Source organism: Ammodytes marinus (genome assembly GCF_949987685.1).
Source record: "Ammodytes marinus genome assembly, chromosome: 1".
Lineage (NCBI taxonomy): Eukaryota > Metazoa > Chordata > Actinopteri > Uranoscopiformes > Ammodytidae > Ammodytes > Ammodytes marinus.
Genome location: NC_137230.1, coordinates 7,607,546 through 7,623,519, shown reverse-complemented (window position 1 = coordinate 7,623,519; position 15,974 = coordinate 7,607,546). Strand labels below are relative to the sequence as shown.

General features: G+C 41.7%; 1 protein-coding gene across 1 annotated transcript in view; it reads right to left on the bottom strand.

The window, feature by feature from the left end:
* The window catches only part of cdh8 (cadherin 8), a gene marked incomplete at both ends in the record, with an annotated part of 97,448 nt that overhangs the window by 7,423 nt on the left and 74,051 nt on the right, over positions 1-15,974 (bottom strand). Inside the window, 2 exons of the mRNA XM_080039226.1 lie at positions 2,364-2,500; positions 10,892-11,139. Coding sequence (XP_079895352.1) covers positions 2,364-2,500; positions 10,892-11,139 — 385 coding nt within the window. The remainder of the gene's footprint in view (positions 1-2,363; positions 2,501-10,891; positions 11,140-15,974) is intronic.

Below are 15,974 nucleotides of genomic sequence, written 5' to 3'. Positions count from 1 at the left end.
TACAGCTTTATGAAAGGTGCGCATGCAAAGGACAGTGAGTATTTACTGATGTTTTGGGCATGAAAATAAGATGTATTAAGCAGAAAAGTTCTCTCACCATCGGCAAGAAATAAGACTCTTGGGGACTTTTCTCCTTCTACCGAAGCAGTTGTTGGATCATGTTATTCTGGACAGTGTCAGCTATTAATTAATTTGGTTCAAAACAGCAAGTTTTAGCACAAGACAATGGCAACTTGAATGTTCTTCATTTCCCACGAATGCATTGAGTAAACTGCTTTTAAGACATTGTCATGTAATTTATGACCTGGTAAAATCTATTGTAACATGACCACAAACGGAAAAGGAAGTTCGGCAAATACACTAATTTAGTAGCTAGTAGCTTTGAAGCATACTGTATATCTACAGGTTGCTTACATTAGCTAATGGTAGCTACCGTCAGCATGTGGTCCTATGAGCACAAAAAGCTGTAGCATCACACATCCTGATACCACTGAAGCTAAGATGTGATGTAAGATTTGAGAGTGTTGTATTCCATTTATTTGTTTTAATTGTAGTCTTGAATTACATGACTAGTAAGCTACAAGAATAATCTTGTAAACATTGTATTGAATTAAATCATGTAAGGATTACTTTTCAGGCCCATGCTTGTGTGTTTATTTTGAATATCTTTATAATTCTTCCATTATAATTAGACCTTAACATAGGGGCAGTGAACAGGACACCTCAGTAATTCAAGGACACACAGGATGAGTTCAAAAAGAGGTAAGCGGTGAAGAGATTGGAAATTGACAGTCGGATAGACAGTGATAGATGGATTAGGGCAGAGGGAGACAGAACCCCCCCCCCTCTCTCTCTCTCCTCCTCCTCCTCTCTACAAAAGTGACTTTCCCCCGGCAGCAGCAGACAGGGAATAGAATCTGATTAGTCAGATGTCAACCGGTGCGAGGCGGCAGAACGCGTCGCCTCCGTTTTGGGTGGCAAATGGCATCGGGATAGAACTGGGAACACATCTATTCCTCTTCACGCCACAGAGGACACCATGCGACTCTCTCTCTCTCTCTCTCTCTCTCTCTCTCTCTCTCTCTCTCTCTCTCTCTCTCTCCCTCTCTCTCCCCTATCCACGAATAACAGCAAAACCACCATATTTATTTTGGAGCAATTCCTATTAGGTGTTCTCAGAGATGCCACTATCGCCTGCACACAGTTACTTTGCCAAGAGGCATGAAGACGCGCTTAAATGTATGGGCGTGAGAAAATGACAAGGCATGCCGGCTTATCAAATGAGGCACATTCCAATTCCTACAACGGGCTTGCTGTATTATACGATGGTTGGGATGTGTCTGTGCCGCAGCGGCCAAATACATTATAACAGCGTTCAGGCTTCCGTTTATTCCGACAATTAATGTGTGTTTCCTTTGATTAAGGGAAGAAAGGGACAGATAGGAGGATGAGACAGAGAGAGAAAGAGAAGGAGAGAGAGAGAGATAGATAGAACGGAAGAGGACCGAGAGAGAGAGAAGAAAAAAAAATAACAAGCTGTGTCAATTTCGATTCCAATAGCTTTAAGGGGTACATTAAGCTTTATCACAACATACAGCCCCCCTGAAACAATCTGTATGCAAATAAAAAGCCTTACATATGGTCGGAGCTGTTTGTAGCTCTGCCGGCAAGATTTCTTTTTTGTACGTAGTCAGTGAGTTTTTTTTTTTTTTTTTTTTTGGTTCACAGATGTTCTTTAATCTGTAATGGATGCTGGCGTTTGGAGCAATCCACTCCAGAGCATGTCTTTTAAAACTGTTTTATTTGATGCGTCTTAATGTTTCTTGCACTTCCACAAATTGACTACTGAGCTGGTTCGACTCGATCAAAACTCAGCAACAGTCAACGTATTCCAATGCCTCTTTGGATTCTAAATGTTAATTGTTTGTGCCATGTTCTTGGAGCGATTGAAAGCGCTGTCTTTTTTTTTTACAGATTATACTGTGTATAGCAGGCGAGTGATTCATTCGTCTGAGTCGGTAGAGCAAGTCAATCAGAACGAGGGGATGATGTTGTCACGTGTCTACCTGCAGTTCTCTGTTTGTGAAAGTTAAAGTGTATTTATATAGCACATTTCACAGATATGAGTGTGCTATTACTTCATGCGAAATATAACATACAAACACAATTAAAAGTATTCTTAAAATATAAAAGTAAAATTAGCAGCCAACAGAGCCACCGTTCGTATTTAAAGCCTTTAAAAGTAGTTGTTCAGTGAATATTGAATGGTGAGTTGATTTTAAGTAAAAAGGGACATTCCAATGTTACGAGGACCTCCATACACAGCGGTGGGTTGAACCAATCCGAAGAGGTTATTTACTTACGGACTTCCGTGGCGGTGACTGTGATGTTGTGCCACATGTCTGTCTCCCGGTCCAGAGGTTTGGCCAGTGTGATCTTCCCATCGTCCACGTTGATGTTGAACTGCCTCTCTAGGTCCGTGTGCCGGTCGATGAAGTACCTGCAGAAGACCAATGCATCGTCAGAAATTTGATCTGAAAGCCCTTTAGCAAAATCCTTGGGGTGTTTCGGCTAGCGTATCCATCAAAGGGGAAAACTGTAGATTAATGCAGATTAAAAACAGTAGGAAATCAATAAGTATTCAAGGAATAATTACAGTCCTCACACAAGCAGCAGGGGGGGCATTTCAAAACCTAATAATGTCCGAAAAAAACCAAAGACTACTCCCTTCTGCCAAAACAAACCCCATTAGAACATGTCATGTCAGGGTAAAATATGGGGTGTTGTTAACCCTGTTTGGGATCTGTCAACACTCAATGGCTCCCAAAGGCTTTGCATTAATGAGTTAGGTTCGGCTTTGTTTCACACACAAGCCCCCGGACAACACAGAGGGGGGGGGGGGGTGTAATGGATGTAATGGAGATGAACCAACCATGATCCTGTTATGCGTGACCTTGTCTGATCGCAGGGCAAAATGAATTAGTTTTTTCTTATGAAAGCCCCGAATGAGACTTTATTTTAGAGTCTGTCAATAAAGCAGCACAAAATGAATCACCGTTCCATCATCGTTTTTTCGTATTTCTCTGTCACCCTGCCGGTAACAGACTTTTTGAGACATGTACAGTCAAAAAAAGTGGCCGGACATAAGACTTCCCCCCCAAAAAAACCTCCAGTAGCGGGTATGAAATTGGAATGCACATAAAAGGGAATTTTCCGATAGCACTAGAGGCTGCAAAAATCCCTCTTTCATGTTGCGACACGGCGCACAGCACCAATTCCAGGGGACAGGCCCACACTAAAACGGATTGAAAGAGAATCCAGTCATCGTGGGTCATCTTTTGGTGTCACACGTTGCATTTGCCATTATGCGTGACCGTCATATAAACATCCTACTACTCACCCAAAAGACAAGGCTGCAACCATTCGCGTGAGCTCATTACACAGAGTATCGTGCAAGCGATTCCTAGCCTTCAAATCAGGACGTACTGTCCTTGGTCCTTTCTCTCTTTCTCTCCTTCCTTCTCTCTGTCTGTCTCACTCACAATATCTTCCTTTCGCTAACAGTCAGACAGTATATGTTTTCTTCTTTTCCAGCTGGGTCTCAAGCTATTCCTAATCTAATCCCCCTATCCAATGTTTTGCAGACCCCCTTTCCCCATACAGACATCCCTCGGCCACCATGCGCCCCCTCCCTGCTCACCCATGCTGTCTCCCTTCTTCCCTAACCCTGGGTCTGGTACCATCTCACAGTGCAACCGCTCATCCCTATCAGGCCAGACCTGTTTGCAGGAACCCTACAGTGGTTTGTATGACAGACAGAGGGGAGCAGAGGTGTAATGTAGTAATGTAACTAAACTACATTTACTCAAGTACACTCATAGAAAAAAAAGATGCTATATGGAACCGGGAATGGTTCTTCAAGGTACAAGTCTGAGGCACTTCTGTTCTTTTCATGCTATATTAGTCTTCTTCTCCACTCCACTTCAGTTGGAAATATTCTACTATTCTACCCCATGTATCTGATAACTTAGGTTACTAGTTACCTAACCCAATTAAGATTTCCGCTCACAAAACATATGACGAGTTTATAAAATGTTATATAGTACCCACCAGTATGTTTGCCTACAAGCACATTTGAAACATAAGTCAATAAAAACCTGCTTTTACATGAGTAATAATAATACAATATATGATAGCAGTAAGGTATGTCTCCTCATACTCGAGCAGGATTTCAGGTATTCTACACACCTCTGGAGAGGAGAGAGGGAGTAAAGAAGGGATTCAGAAGGATGGAAATAAACTAAAACAGAAGGAGCACTAGAAAAAGCCGAACACAAAGTCACAACAACACCAATTTATATGAAGGAGGATGATGCGTATACAAAGAAAAAATGGTCTGGAATGAAATAAATAAAAGGCACTGGCCCAGATTTCCAATTGTTGGGGAGATGTACCGAGCCGTGACATTTCCATTTTTGAGATGAAATGGTGTAAAATCCTCCAGACGCCGGGTGCTTGGGAGAGGTCCATGGAGAGACCCCCCCCCCCACACACACACACATACTCAACACACACACACACATAATCAACACACACCCCAGCTCCCCCCTCTTTCTCTCTCTTTGCCCCGCAGACACAGAGCACTTTCAAGACAGGCAGACAGCAGCGAGCCACCTGGGAGCAAGCCTTCTCTCTCTCTCTCTCTCTCTCTCTCTCTTCTCTCCCTCTCTCTCTCTCTCACTCTCTCTCTAACAGACTGAGTGGATCCCAGTCAAACTCTGACAGCCTCACGTGGAAAGCGGAGGAGACAGACCCTGAAATGTTCTGCCACCTGTCACTCAAACTGACAAGGTGATGTGAGAAGAATTAAAAGCAAAAACATAAGAAATAAAAATGATATCCAGCGTCACACACATACACTGCTATATCCTGAGAGTGATCTGAGAATGAGTGAGTGTGTGTGTGTGTGCGCATTGTCTCCTTATAACAGGCCTCCTAAACAGCATTGGGCTGACCCCAGTCTTACAGTTAAAACATCACACCGAGAGGCTGTTTTTGTTGCCAATTTGTTTTTTTAAAGCAGTGAAGCAATCCTTGCAATTGATGCAATTGGATGTCCGGTTATAAAACAAAGACGTTACGCTAATCAAAACGCATCACTCCGACTCAAGCTGTTCTGTGTTTAAAAAAAAAGAAGAAAGATCTATGAGCTATGTGATCAGTGGGAATCATTATTCTTTTCCCCAATCATTTATGCTCCAATTGGTGCATTGACGTGGCCTGTCCGCACTGCGTTTCTTTAACAGATCACCGTGTCAATCAAAACAGTATGGCCTGGGCATCCACTCTGTTAGAGTTTTCTGTGGGCGGCGCATCCTTTGTCTCTTTAGCCACGCTGGCTATCAATTGCTCATGCTAATTACCCCAGTGTTGTTTTTCCTCTACATCACATAAAGCGTGTCAATGAAATGATTTTCTCCAGGACGGATGTACCAGACAATACAGCCAGCAAGTGTAACAGCGTCCATCAACTATACACGCACAATAATAAGTCTCAACCGCTGAACTGAAGTGAACATGCTATAGCAACAAAGACATCTGTGATCATGAAATATGTCATTCATTTAAAGGTCACCTTTTATGCAACAAAAAACGTTTGCGTGGTTTGTCAAAATGAATACGGGTCTAGAGAGTCTAGAGACTCCCAAAGTATGAGGAAAAAACAACCCCCTCTCTTTGTCTCCACCTCCACCTTTCTGAAAAGCTGTGTTTAATAACCCCAGTAAGATTAATCTCCCCGTATGACATCATAAGGGGAGAAGCCACGCCCCCACCTTACCAACCTCACACAGCACTATCTCCACCTGTGATGCGCCATGTCCCCAGATACCCCTTAATCAAATATGGCATTTAGATTCAACCCTGCAGTTAGATTCAGGGCCAATCAGAGCAGACTGGGATTTTCTGGAAGGCTGGGCTAAAATGGAGCGTTTCAGACATAGGCTGAAAAGAGGAGATTCAACAATGGCACTATGAGAAATATGATGGGTTTTGTGGAACCCATACCATCTTACATCATAGAAGAACATTGTACTTGTGATCATGTGCATTGAACATATTATTGAGTGATCACTTGGATGCACACACAAACTGTACCAACACACTTTTTAATTCAATACTTGATTTAAAAGGGAGAATTATTGTTAATTCTTGAAGAAGTGACATAGTGTGTTGGAAAATAATTGTGACCATGACAACACTGTAGTCTGAATGAACTGAATGTCTGTGATTTCTGTACCTCACGTTCTCCATACTTAACAGCCTCATACATATGCACTATATATATATACTGTATATATAGAGTCTGACTGATAAAACGCTGTAATTAAAATGTTAGTGTGAGGTATGAATGGTAACAACTTAGGTTAAGCAGCCAAAGAGACGTTTCTGTAAATGTGTGCCTTCCTGTTTTTTCACACGTGTGTATGTGTGCAAAGTGAAGTACACTGGGTTTTATCACTATTTATTTTAGTGCAAATGTGTGTGATTTTGCGCTATTGAGCGACTGTACAAGTTGGAGAGAGATGAAGTGAACAGATCGAGAACAAATGCTTTTTTTTCTAGCGAGAACAAAACGCCTGTGTGCCATTCCTACTTCTTATTATAGGGCAGTAATTCCACTGGGACGATCACGGATAGAACTCATGCTAGCCTTATGTTTTCCGTCCCCTAAATGCTGACCAGTTGTGTTTTAACATGATTCAGGTCATATCAAAGGCTTTTTTTAAATTAGATTTTTCCCTCGAGAGCCCAAAGTAAATAAAAAACAAAGAAATACAAGGAATAGGCCTTTTTGACATTTAAATCATTTTCATTTCAAAGCCATCCCACTTTACTTGACTGTTTGTATTACATTGTGCAGCACCACAGCTGTCAGTTGTGCTCAAACAACATAAGGAACCCCCTTCAGGAAAAACAAGCCATTCATTAGGGTTCCTGCAATTTCACTCCACAATAACACAAAAACAAACAGGAAGGCAAACTCTTTTTAAAAACCCAAACCAGGTTTTGACTGTGATCGTCACACCGAGTATACACTGCTTGAAATACAAACACAGTCACAGCTATGCTATGGAATCCAGCGGTTAGTTTCGTGTCTTGCTGTGTGGTGACTGCCAGATGTCACATTGTTTTTTATTTGTGATCAGTCAGGTGGAAAATGACAGAGTAGCAGCACAGACTCCGGAGAGAGAAGCGAATACTGAAGGCACTATTTCACGGAGTGCACCTGAAAACGCTGCTGGTTGGGTGCATTAAGTACAGCTAAGGGCTTTGCTTGTCTCTGGAGTTACAGAGGACATGGCAGCCCACCTGAGCACTCTCTCCCCTCCCCCGAGTGCTTCACTCTCTAGGCTTGTTCAGTCTGGTCCAGCCGTGGGGGGGGAACCAGACAGTGTGATTCTAATCAAAGGGGGTCGAGTCAAAGCCCTCGTTCAGATGAGAATGTCTGCTGCCGTAATGCTGCTATTACTGCCGGCCACTCCTCTACCATAGATCCAGCTTCACTGACTACAGCCTTTCCTTTAAACAGAGCTTCTCTTTCTGAAAGAGAAGGTTTAATAATGATACATTAGAAGGGTACAGATGGGAGGAAAGGTGAGAATTGCAGTCTGTTAAATATAGTTTACGGGCTATTCAGGTAAACAAGATCAACAAGCTGCAACTGACACATTAACTGCTGTTTTCACAAGAATGCTGTTTGTTTCTCACTCACTTTCTGGACCAGTATTGGAATATGTACCAAAGGGTGTTTCTATAATAATCGTTCTGTCCATGTCTGTTTGATTCATCATTGTGTGTTACTTCAACCTAAATACAGACTAAAAGACTGACTTTGCATTTTAGAGCTATGACAATACGTTGATTACTGGTTCAGTCGGAGGACAGGTAAATAGACATTATTGAATTATTGCTTTTCTCAGTTGGAAACTAGTTTCTGCTCCTTCATTGTGATAATGTACTGCTCTGGCAGCTCTAAATATCTGTAGGCTTTGGTCTGGAAAAAAACAAGACATTTGAAGACGCCACCTCAGACTACAAAATGGTGACAATTATTTTCTGATGTTTGATAGAATAAAGGATCAGTGGATTGATCTAAAAAATGATACTCAAAACAATGATTAAAGCAATAGTGCGTAACTTCTGTAGAAACAACAACCGAAACACTGTCGGGTGGTGACACCAGTGTAAATGCTGCCATACTGAGAAAGACAGAGGGAGTTGTGTGCGGCTGATAGGCTTATCGACTTTTCGTCAATTTGTTTGGCAATGGCTTGAATGTAACCAACATTCATTCATATGAAAGAGTTACACACTATAGCTTTAACTTTTTTATCTACATTAACTTTCTGTCAAAGTCTTAGTTTTCTGTCCAGATTGTTCATTATTTGGAACATACTTGTGTTCTTGTACGAGGCATTATTGAGGCTACAGCCTTCTGTCAGCGAGTGTATCTGGAAGGATTAAAATCTGCCATGCTGTAATCATTTTATCAGCCCGGGGCTCAGAGTTACAGGCTAAAACATAAACCCTGGCTGGAAGGCAAATCAAATGGTCTTTGGTGAGGGATGATGCGTCATATTAAGCCCTCCGTGACAATAGTTTGTTTCATCTTGTGCCCCCACAAAGAAAAACACTTGACATCTGTGATGGATCATGCTGTTCAATACGATTTGCAGGGGAGAGGGGGGGGGGGGGTGAAAATGTATGTTTGCACTTCAAAGATAAGTCACATGTTGCTGTTTGGCAATTTGCTGTGACAAAAACACAAACTGGCAAGAAAATGTATGGCTGTGTGTGTGGTGTCTGTCTGTGTGTATGTAATCTCTGAGCACTTCTTCCCCCCCCCCCCCCCCCCTCCAACCCTCCCCCCACCCCCGCCATGATCAGGGGCCTTACAGGAGTTGTCAGATGATAGATGCATCATTATATTAGCCAACTTATCACTTCTTCTTCTCCTCCTGTCTCTACGGGAATACAATTGCAAGTTTGAGAACGATCTGTATTGAAGTAATCAAACTGTTTTTGAGAACAGGGCTACTCAGACTGAATGGTGGATTTACTTTTCTATTATTTGTTTTGGCCTGACAGTCACACAAAGCCCTCGAGCAGCAATCCATTCTGAAAATAACAACTTCTCTGCAAGAAAAAAATTGTAAAGGTTGTTAATTAAAGGCATAATGAACTCTGGGAATGTAAGTGAATGACCTCAGGACAAATGAAAAAGAAAGAAAAAGACTGCAAGAAGACAAACGACCTGGTATATAAAACATGGCGGCCTGCATGTGCAATCAAAACATGGAACAAGTGCCGACTTATCTGGACAGTTTTCACTGCAGCACATGCTCAAAGAGATCATAGGCGGTGGGGTGCTGCCATTCACGTGCACACACATTCATTATCTGGTCAGTTTTTGTCTTTCAGTAATGATGTAGCCGATGAAACATAATAACCAGGAAGTGGGCATACTTAACTAGCTATTGATTAGAATCCTTAGGATTGATGATACACTGGATTTGTATATACTTACAAAAACAAGACCAGTAACTTTCCAACTATGTCTCTCTACCATCTAATGCACAATGTAAAAGACAAGCTTGCTCAACTAACATAGCAGCACAATGACACAAACTAAGGACATTAAGATGCAAAGGTGTCATCATACATGCAATACACTCCTGTCTTTACCAGGGGAGGGACATCCCACTGCCTCATGCCTCAATTCCCACTGGCAATCACATCACAAAAACATGAGGAGGCCATCGGGACAGGAATATAAAAAAAAAATGTGAAATAAACGGGCTCTGCTCTATAGCCACCGCCAATCTATGAAAACCCTAGCCTGCCTCTCTGCACGCCAAGCAATTACACACAACCTGTTGAGTGTTGCCCCGGGAACGCGGTCAGCAAAGTCACTGGAGAATTAATGAAATGCCAAGAAGATGGAGAGAAATTGCCTGTATATCCTCAAGGTGCCCTTGTGGTGTTATTTCCAAGAAGACAAGCCACACAAGAGGGGAATATGGCATGGCTGCACACATGTTGCCTTCAACTCATGGTCTACTTTTTTTTTCCTCTTCTTTGCACCTGTGGAAATGAGAGCAATCACTGAGCCTCTTCCCCTCATTTCCAACGACACTAGCACGGCCTCCAAAGGTCACAGGCATGTGAGGATTTAATTGCATGCCTCAGTGTCAACCCTTTTATTAAAACAACTCATTATGGCCCTGAAAAGACTCATTTTTTAACCTATGCTAACCATCACTTCTTGAAACTGGACTAACGAGTCTTAACCCTCTTCAAGTTTTAGTGCCGCTTTGCTCTGTTCGGTCAGTGGTAAATGTTTAAATATTCCTCGTTTCCATTGAGCTGCACAGATCGGTTTGGCACGGCACGGTTCAGCAGGGCCGGTAACCCTAGATCTGGCTTGCTTTTCCACTGTCCACAGCACCCTTACTTGGTAGGGGGCGTTTATGCCGGATGGAGATAGACGCATTAAGAGTATATACAGTCAATGGTTCAGAGCCCTTCAGCCGTTGGGTTACAACGAGTTATCTCTAACACAGAATTTACTCTGTCGGCCAATGAACGGACTGTAGTCTGTAGCCCCACCCCTTCGGGACGCCTTGGTAGCCCAAACCAAGGGGTGACAAAAGGAGGTACAGCTTGGTTTGCTTCTTTTAGAAGGATTTCCAACATTTGACAGTGGAAACACAGGTAAATGTGTATTGAACCACACCAAAGCACACAGCTTAGTGGAAACGAGGCTAAAGTAGAGGTTGATTTTTTGTTTTCTTCAGTAGCTCACTCTTAACTGCATGCCCACTCTTACCTGACAAGGCTCCCAGAAGAGTCTGGATCCCTGGCGTTGACCGTCCCTATGACTGTGTTGATAGGGGCGTTCTCATTGATGTCCAGCAGGTACACTGGTCTGGTGAAAACAGGAGGTTCATCAGAGTCTTCCACCACAATCTTCACCGTGGCGGTGTCCTTGAAGGGCCCGCCGCTGCTGGGCTCAGAGCGGATGTTGGTGGCCTCCACTTTCAGGGTGTAGGCTCTCTTGCTTTCATGGTCCAAAGGCTGTAGGCGGGGGAAGCAAAGAGATAAGGGGTTAAGGAATGCAGGGTTGTTCTACAGAGGTGATTGTCCTGCTATCATACCTGTCCAAATCAAATGTATACAATCCAGCGGTGGAGAGAACATACTCATATGAATTAATAGAGTGCATTTGTGAGGTCCTTAGGTGAGTATTTAAAAAAAATTAAACATTTTTTTTTTATATTTGATAGTGTTCTTTAAAGAGACACAGTGGCAGACAGCAAAGCATACTACTCCTCACAATCCAACCAGGGCATTGAACTGATCTATGAGCTGACTAAGCCTCCGCACTAAGCATCCATTTCTTTTTACTGAAAATAATCATCTCATCATAACCATTTGTAATCACATAAAAAAGGTACACACACTGCAGTCTTTAATCTGAAGAGACGGTGTGTGTGTGTGTGTGTGTGTGTGTGTGTGTGTGTGTGTGTGTGACTGTGATAGTCAAACAGAATTAATTTGATCATCATTTTGATTAGAATCGATACAGTTGTGATTTTCTGTGTCGCACAACCTGAAAATATTTCCCCAACCTTTATCGGCATGAAATAACACAACGCTCCCTGATAATTCTCTCGGTGGCAGCATGTTATTAGAGCGTTCATTTCTGCTGTTATCAGATGAATACAATACATGAGAACAGGTACTGATATAAGGCTATTTAAAAGAAGGTCATTTTCCCTCAAAAATAAATGAATAAAAACTGTTATTGTCATAGTGTATTTAATTGCTCTTTTTTCACTTGCTTTAGGCATTCCCAATCCCGTTACAGATGGCGTATCATTAATATTTAAAAGGGAAAGAGGAGAGCCACAATCCGACTCTCTCGGTATCTCCGAGGGACATTCCGGACTGTCACAATTTCATTCTGAATCACTTCTGGTCCGCTCTCGTAGCTACCAGAATAATGGGATCAAGTCACTTCCACGCTCCATAACCGGGATTTATAGGGAAATCAAAACTGGGCCTATGCCGCTCCAGGGGATAGACGAGCCGGGCTTGGGGAGAAAGAGAGAGACAGGGGATGTGAACAAAACGAGAAATGTAAAATGTATTCCGTTTCAGAGTATAGGAAGGCGACAGTGAGAAGGGATTGTCCCAGCAGGGTCAGACAGGGCCGGTGCTGAGAGCTCCTGGGGCCCTGGGGGGGGGGGGGGGGGGGGGTAGGGGGCAGGGGGGCTGTCTGGGGGTCCAGCTGTAAGACACTGGAAGCTGCCTTGGGGGACCGGGGAGGTGACCCGGGGCTCTGGTAGATAGATCGAAATCCCCTGAAAGTCTTTCCCCCAAGCCCCCGGCTATGTGGAACGCTTTCATTATTAACCTTCCTTTTTCTTCTCCTTTTACTCACTCCTGACCCCCCCTCCCCCCACCATTCCATTCTATTATTTATCTCGCTCCTTCTCTCTCTTAGTACGGTCTGTGGCTGGAGGTGCTACATTTTAATTTGGAGGGTAAAAGGGAGTAGGAGCTTCTACTATGAGATTGTGGCCGGACATCCAATATGATTAAATGGAAATTGAAGGGGAGGGGAAAGGCCTTGATTAAAGTTTTAATATGAGTTATTATTTCAAAGTAATTTACTGGTTCAGACATTGGATTAACTGGTTGGTGTCCAGCAGGGGTCTAGAGCTAATTGGCCCTTTACTATGATGTAATGATTTAGAATGTTGGAAACTTTATTTTAAATTGCTCATTACTGTTACATATTGATATTGCAATCACAGTCAATCCTTTGGGTTATTGAAGTGAACCAATGTGGTGGCCGAATCCCCCATGGCGACCAAGACAAAGGGCGAGGCCTGGACAATCATCATTGTGTTTCAGAGAGGTTTATTTCAGGAGATTCATCAGGACATTTACAGAGGATTTCATGGAGCATCGAAGCAGCGGGCTGGAGGCCGCAATGGCACTACTCATTAGTTACAGAACAGTGTCTTATATTCTCATGTGTGGGGGGTATCCAGTGTATCATATCTACAAATAGACAGATACTCGTCCTTCTAGGGAGGTTCTCTACTCCTTCCCCGGGACCTTAACCTTTAGACATACACAGTCAGCAACTCTGGTGAATAGAAGCTATTCAAATATACCACACCAACTCTGGGCATTAAATTGTAAAAAAAAAGTGACTTGCTTTTCAAATTCACACTAGTATCATCTCAGGGAAGAAAAACAAGAGATATTTTTCCTTCACAAAAAAGTTGTGGGACAAGCTGTAAACACAAAACTGAAACACTATAATGAAGTTGTTTTGCCAAAAAGTGTTGGCAAACATTTACCAATACATCCAGCAGACACAAAACAACATTAAAGGCCTACTTCACCGGTTTGAATATGAAGGTGTATTGAATTCTGAGATCCTATGTAGTATAAATGTGTGAAAAAAATTAAAATCGGTTCATCCTAGCCTGAGAAAAGGCAGAAAGAGTGTTTTTTTTAACTCTATATTTCTCTTTCTCGTGACATCACAGAAAGAGAAATATAGGGTTAAAAAAAACGTACTTTGTAAATATTACTGTGATGTGTTGAGATAGGCAAGAATATTGCAACTTTTCATTGTACATATCTTGTTCTTAGGAGAATGTGAAATGTATATTTCTTGTTTTCGTAGGGAAAAGTATGATATTTTTAATAAGACAGGCAAGGTAACAAGTGACCTTTAATATTAAGGTAGAATCACTAAAAGTGTTGTATTCAAGTTATTATCCTGAACTATATACATAATTGTGAATTCCTAAGGCCTCTCTGAAAAGGCATGCCTGGGCTTGTCCTGGGACAGGTCAGGGGTGAGAGAGACAAGGGGGGCAGTGGGTCCTTGAGCTGGACACACACACCCTCATCTTCCCCCACCCTCTCTCCTCCTAATACACACACCCACTCTCTCTGTCTTCAGACTATATAAAGCCAGGGTTTTGAGCAAGAAGTTGAGTTTTTTGGAGAAGGTCTGCTGTTGGTTTTTGGGGAAGTTGACTGTTCCACTTTTTTGTTCTTTTAGCATGGACGAAAAACTTAGAAGAAAAACTCGAAAGAAACACTCTGAATCTTTTTGAGTGCAAAATACTTAGAAAAATTGAGGGGAGTTATTTTTTTCTTTTCAAAAAGGGGAAGAGGCTCGGAACCAATTCTTCCTTTTCTATTCTGAGAAGTTTGGTAAGGGACCATTTGGGTTATTGATGGGAACTAATCGATGAACCAGGTTGTAGAATAGCATGGAGTTGAGGTTGAAAAACTGTTGAACCAACTTTTCCTGATTGTTGTGTCGCAAAATCAAACTTGTCATAGCATTTGAAGATATTCAAATATATATGACAAGATTGAAAGAGTCGGCCAACACCCAGAACTATTGAAGTTGTGTAGACAGTGGACAAACTTTTACTCCTGATCTCTTGTGGATCAACCAAATAAACTGTTGAACCAACTTTTCCTGATTGTTGTGTCGCAAAATCAAACTTGTCATAGCATTTGAAGATATTCAAATATATATGACAAGATTGAAAGAGTCGGCCAACACCCAGAACTATTGAAGTTGTGTAGACAGTATAGCTTTAAAAAAAACAAACCTGAAGATGAGAATACTCCTGATCTCTTGTGGATTGGAAATAGGAGAACTCATGAACTAAATTCAATGTGAACACAAGACATACAACACATAAGTTAAGTCTTATACTTCTCTACATATATTAACCACTTAAATGGGAGTGTAGGTACTTATTTTCCTTCCTTTCATTTTATTTTATTTTTTTCTTTTTATATTGTGAAAGTATAATCTTTTTGTATTGGTTAAATAAAATTTCTTGAAAAGGCTATAACTCTTGAGTCTGAATCTTTAGTTTAGAGTTGGGAACAAGGACCTAATTAGGGTTTTTCTTTAAAGAGACCGCGGCGCCTCTGAGGTAAGCAATTCAAACCTACACTACGGCTACACTACTGATAACAAAGAATACACATCCCATAAACACACTCCTTGAATTAGGAGGGAATTGCATTTATCTATTGGCCTAAGCTCATCCAGGTGTATGGACTTAGTGAGGACTTAACGGTAGTCTTTTGAAGCTAGGGGTAAATGTGAGGTATTCATCCACCAGAAAACTTAAAAACCTATTATCTAATCTCCTCCTTTCTAAACACTTATCAAGGATAAAGGTCTGAAATCTGGACTTAACCTAGGATAAAATTAGAAGAGACAATTGTAAGGGTCGTTAGGGGATCAACACAGGGGGAGATTTGTAGATAGGCAGGGGTCAAAGGGTAACATGCTTTAAAACCAGAGCCTTTAAGGTAATATATGGTGTGAAGGTTTTTGGTGAAAAGTAAAACCTTTTGGGAATTGTGTAAATCAGCTTTTGGTCTTTGTTTGCCATAAATAAAGAGCAGGGGTCGATGAACACATAAACTTTATAGTGGAACAGGTTCAAACCAGGAACAAACGAACCTGGCAGGCTATATATACACACAAACGTCCTGATATTAATTTAGGGGTGTTTAAATCTGGTGAAGGGAATACCGGCATAATCTTTAGATGTCACAGTAAAAGACATCACAGTAATATTTACAAAGTAAGTTTTTTTTTAACCCTATATTTCTCGTTCTGTGATGTCACGAGAAAGAGAAATATAGGGTTGAAACGATTTCAATTTTTTTCGCACATTTATACTACATAGGATCTCAGAATTCAATACACCTTCATATTCAAACCGGTGAAGTAGGCCTTTAACTTCCATTTGAACTCTTGTTGTGGCCACCTGGTGAATGCAAGTCAAGCAATAATTTCCTCTTCAAATGTATTTTGTTTTGATCAATTCCTGACAAAAAAA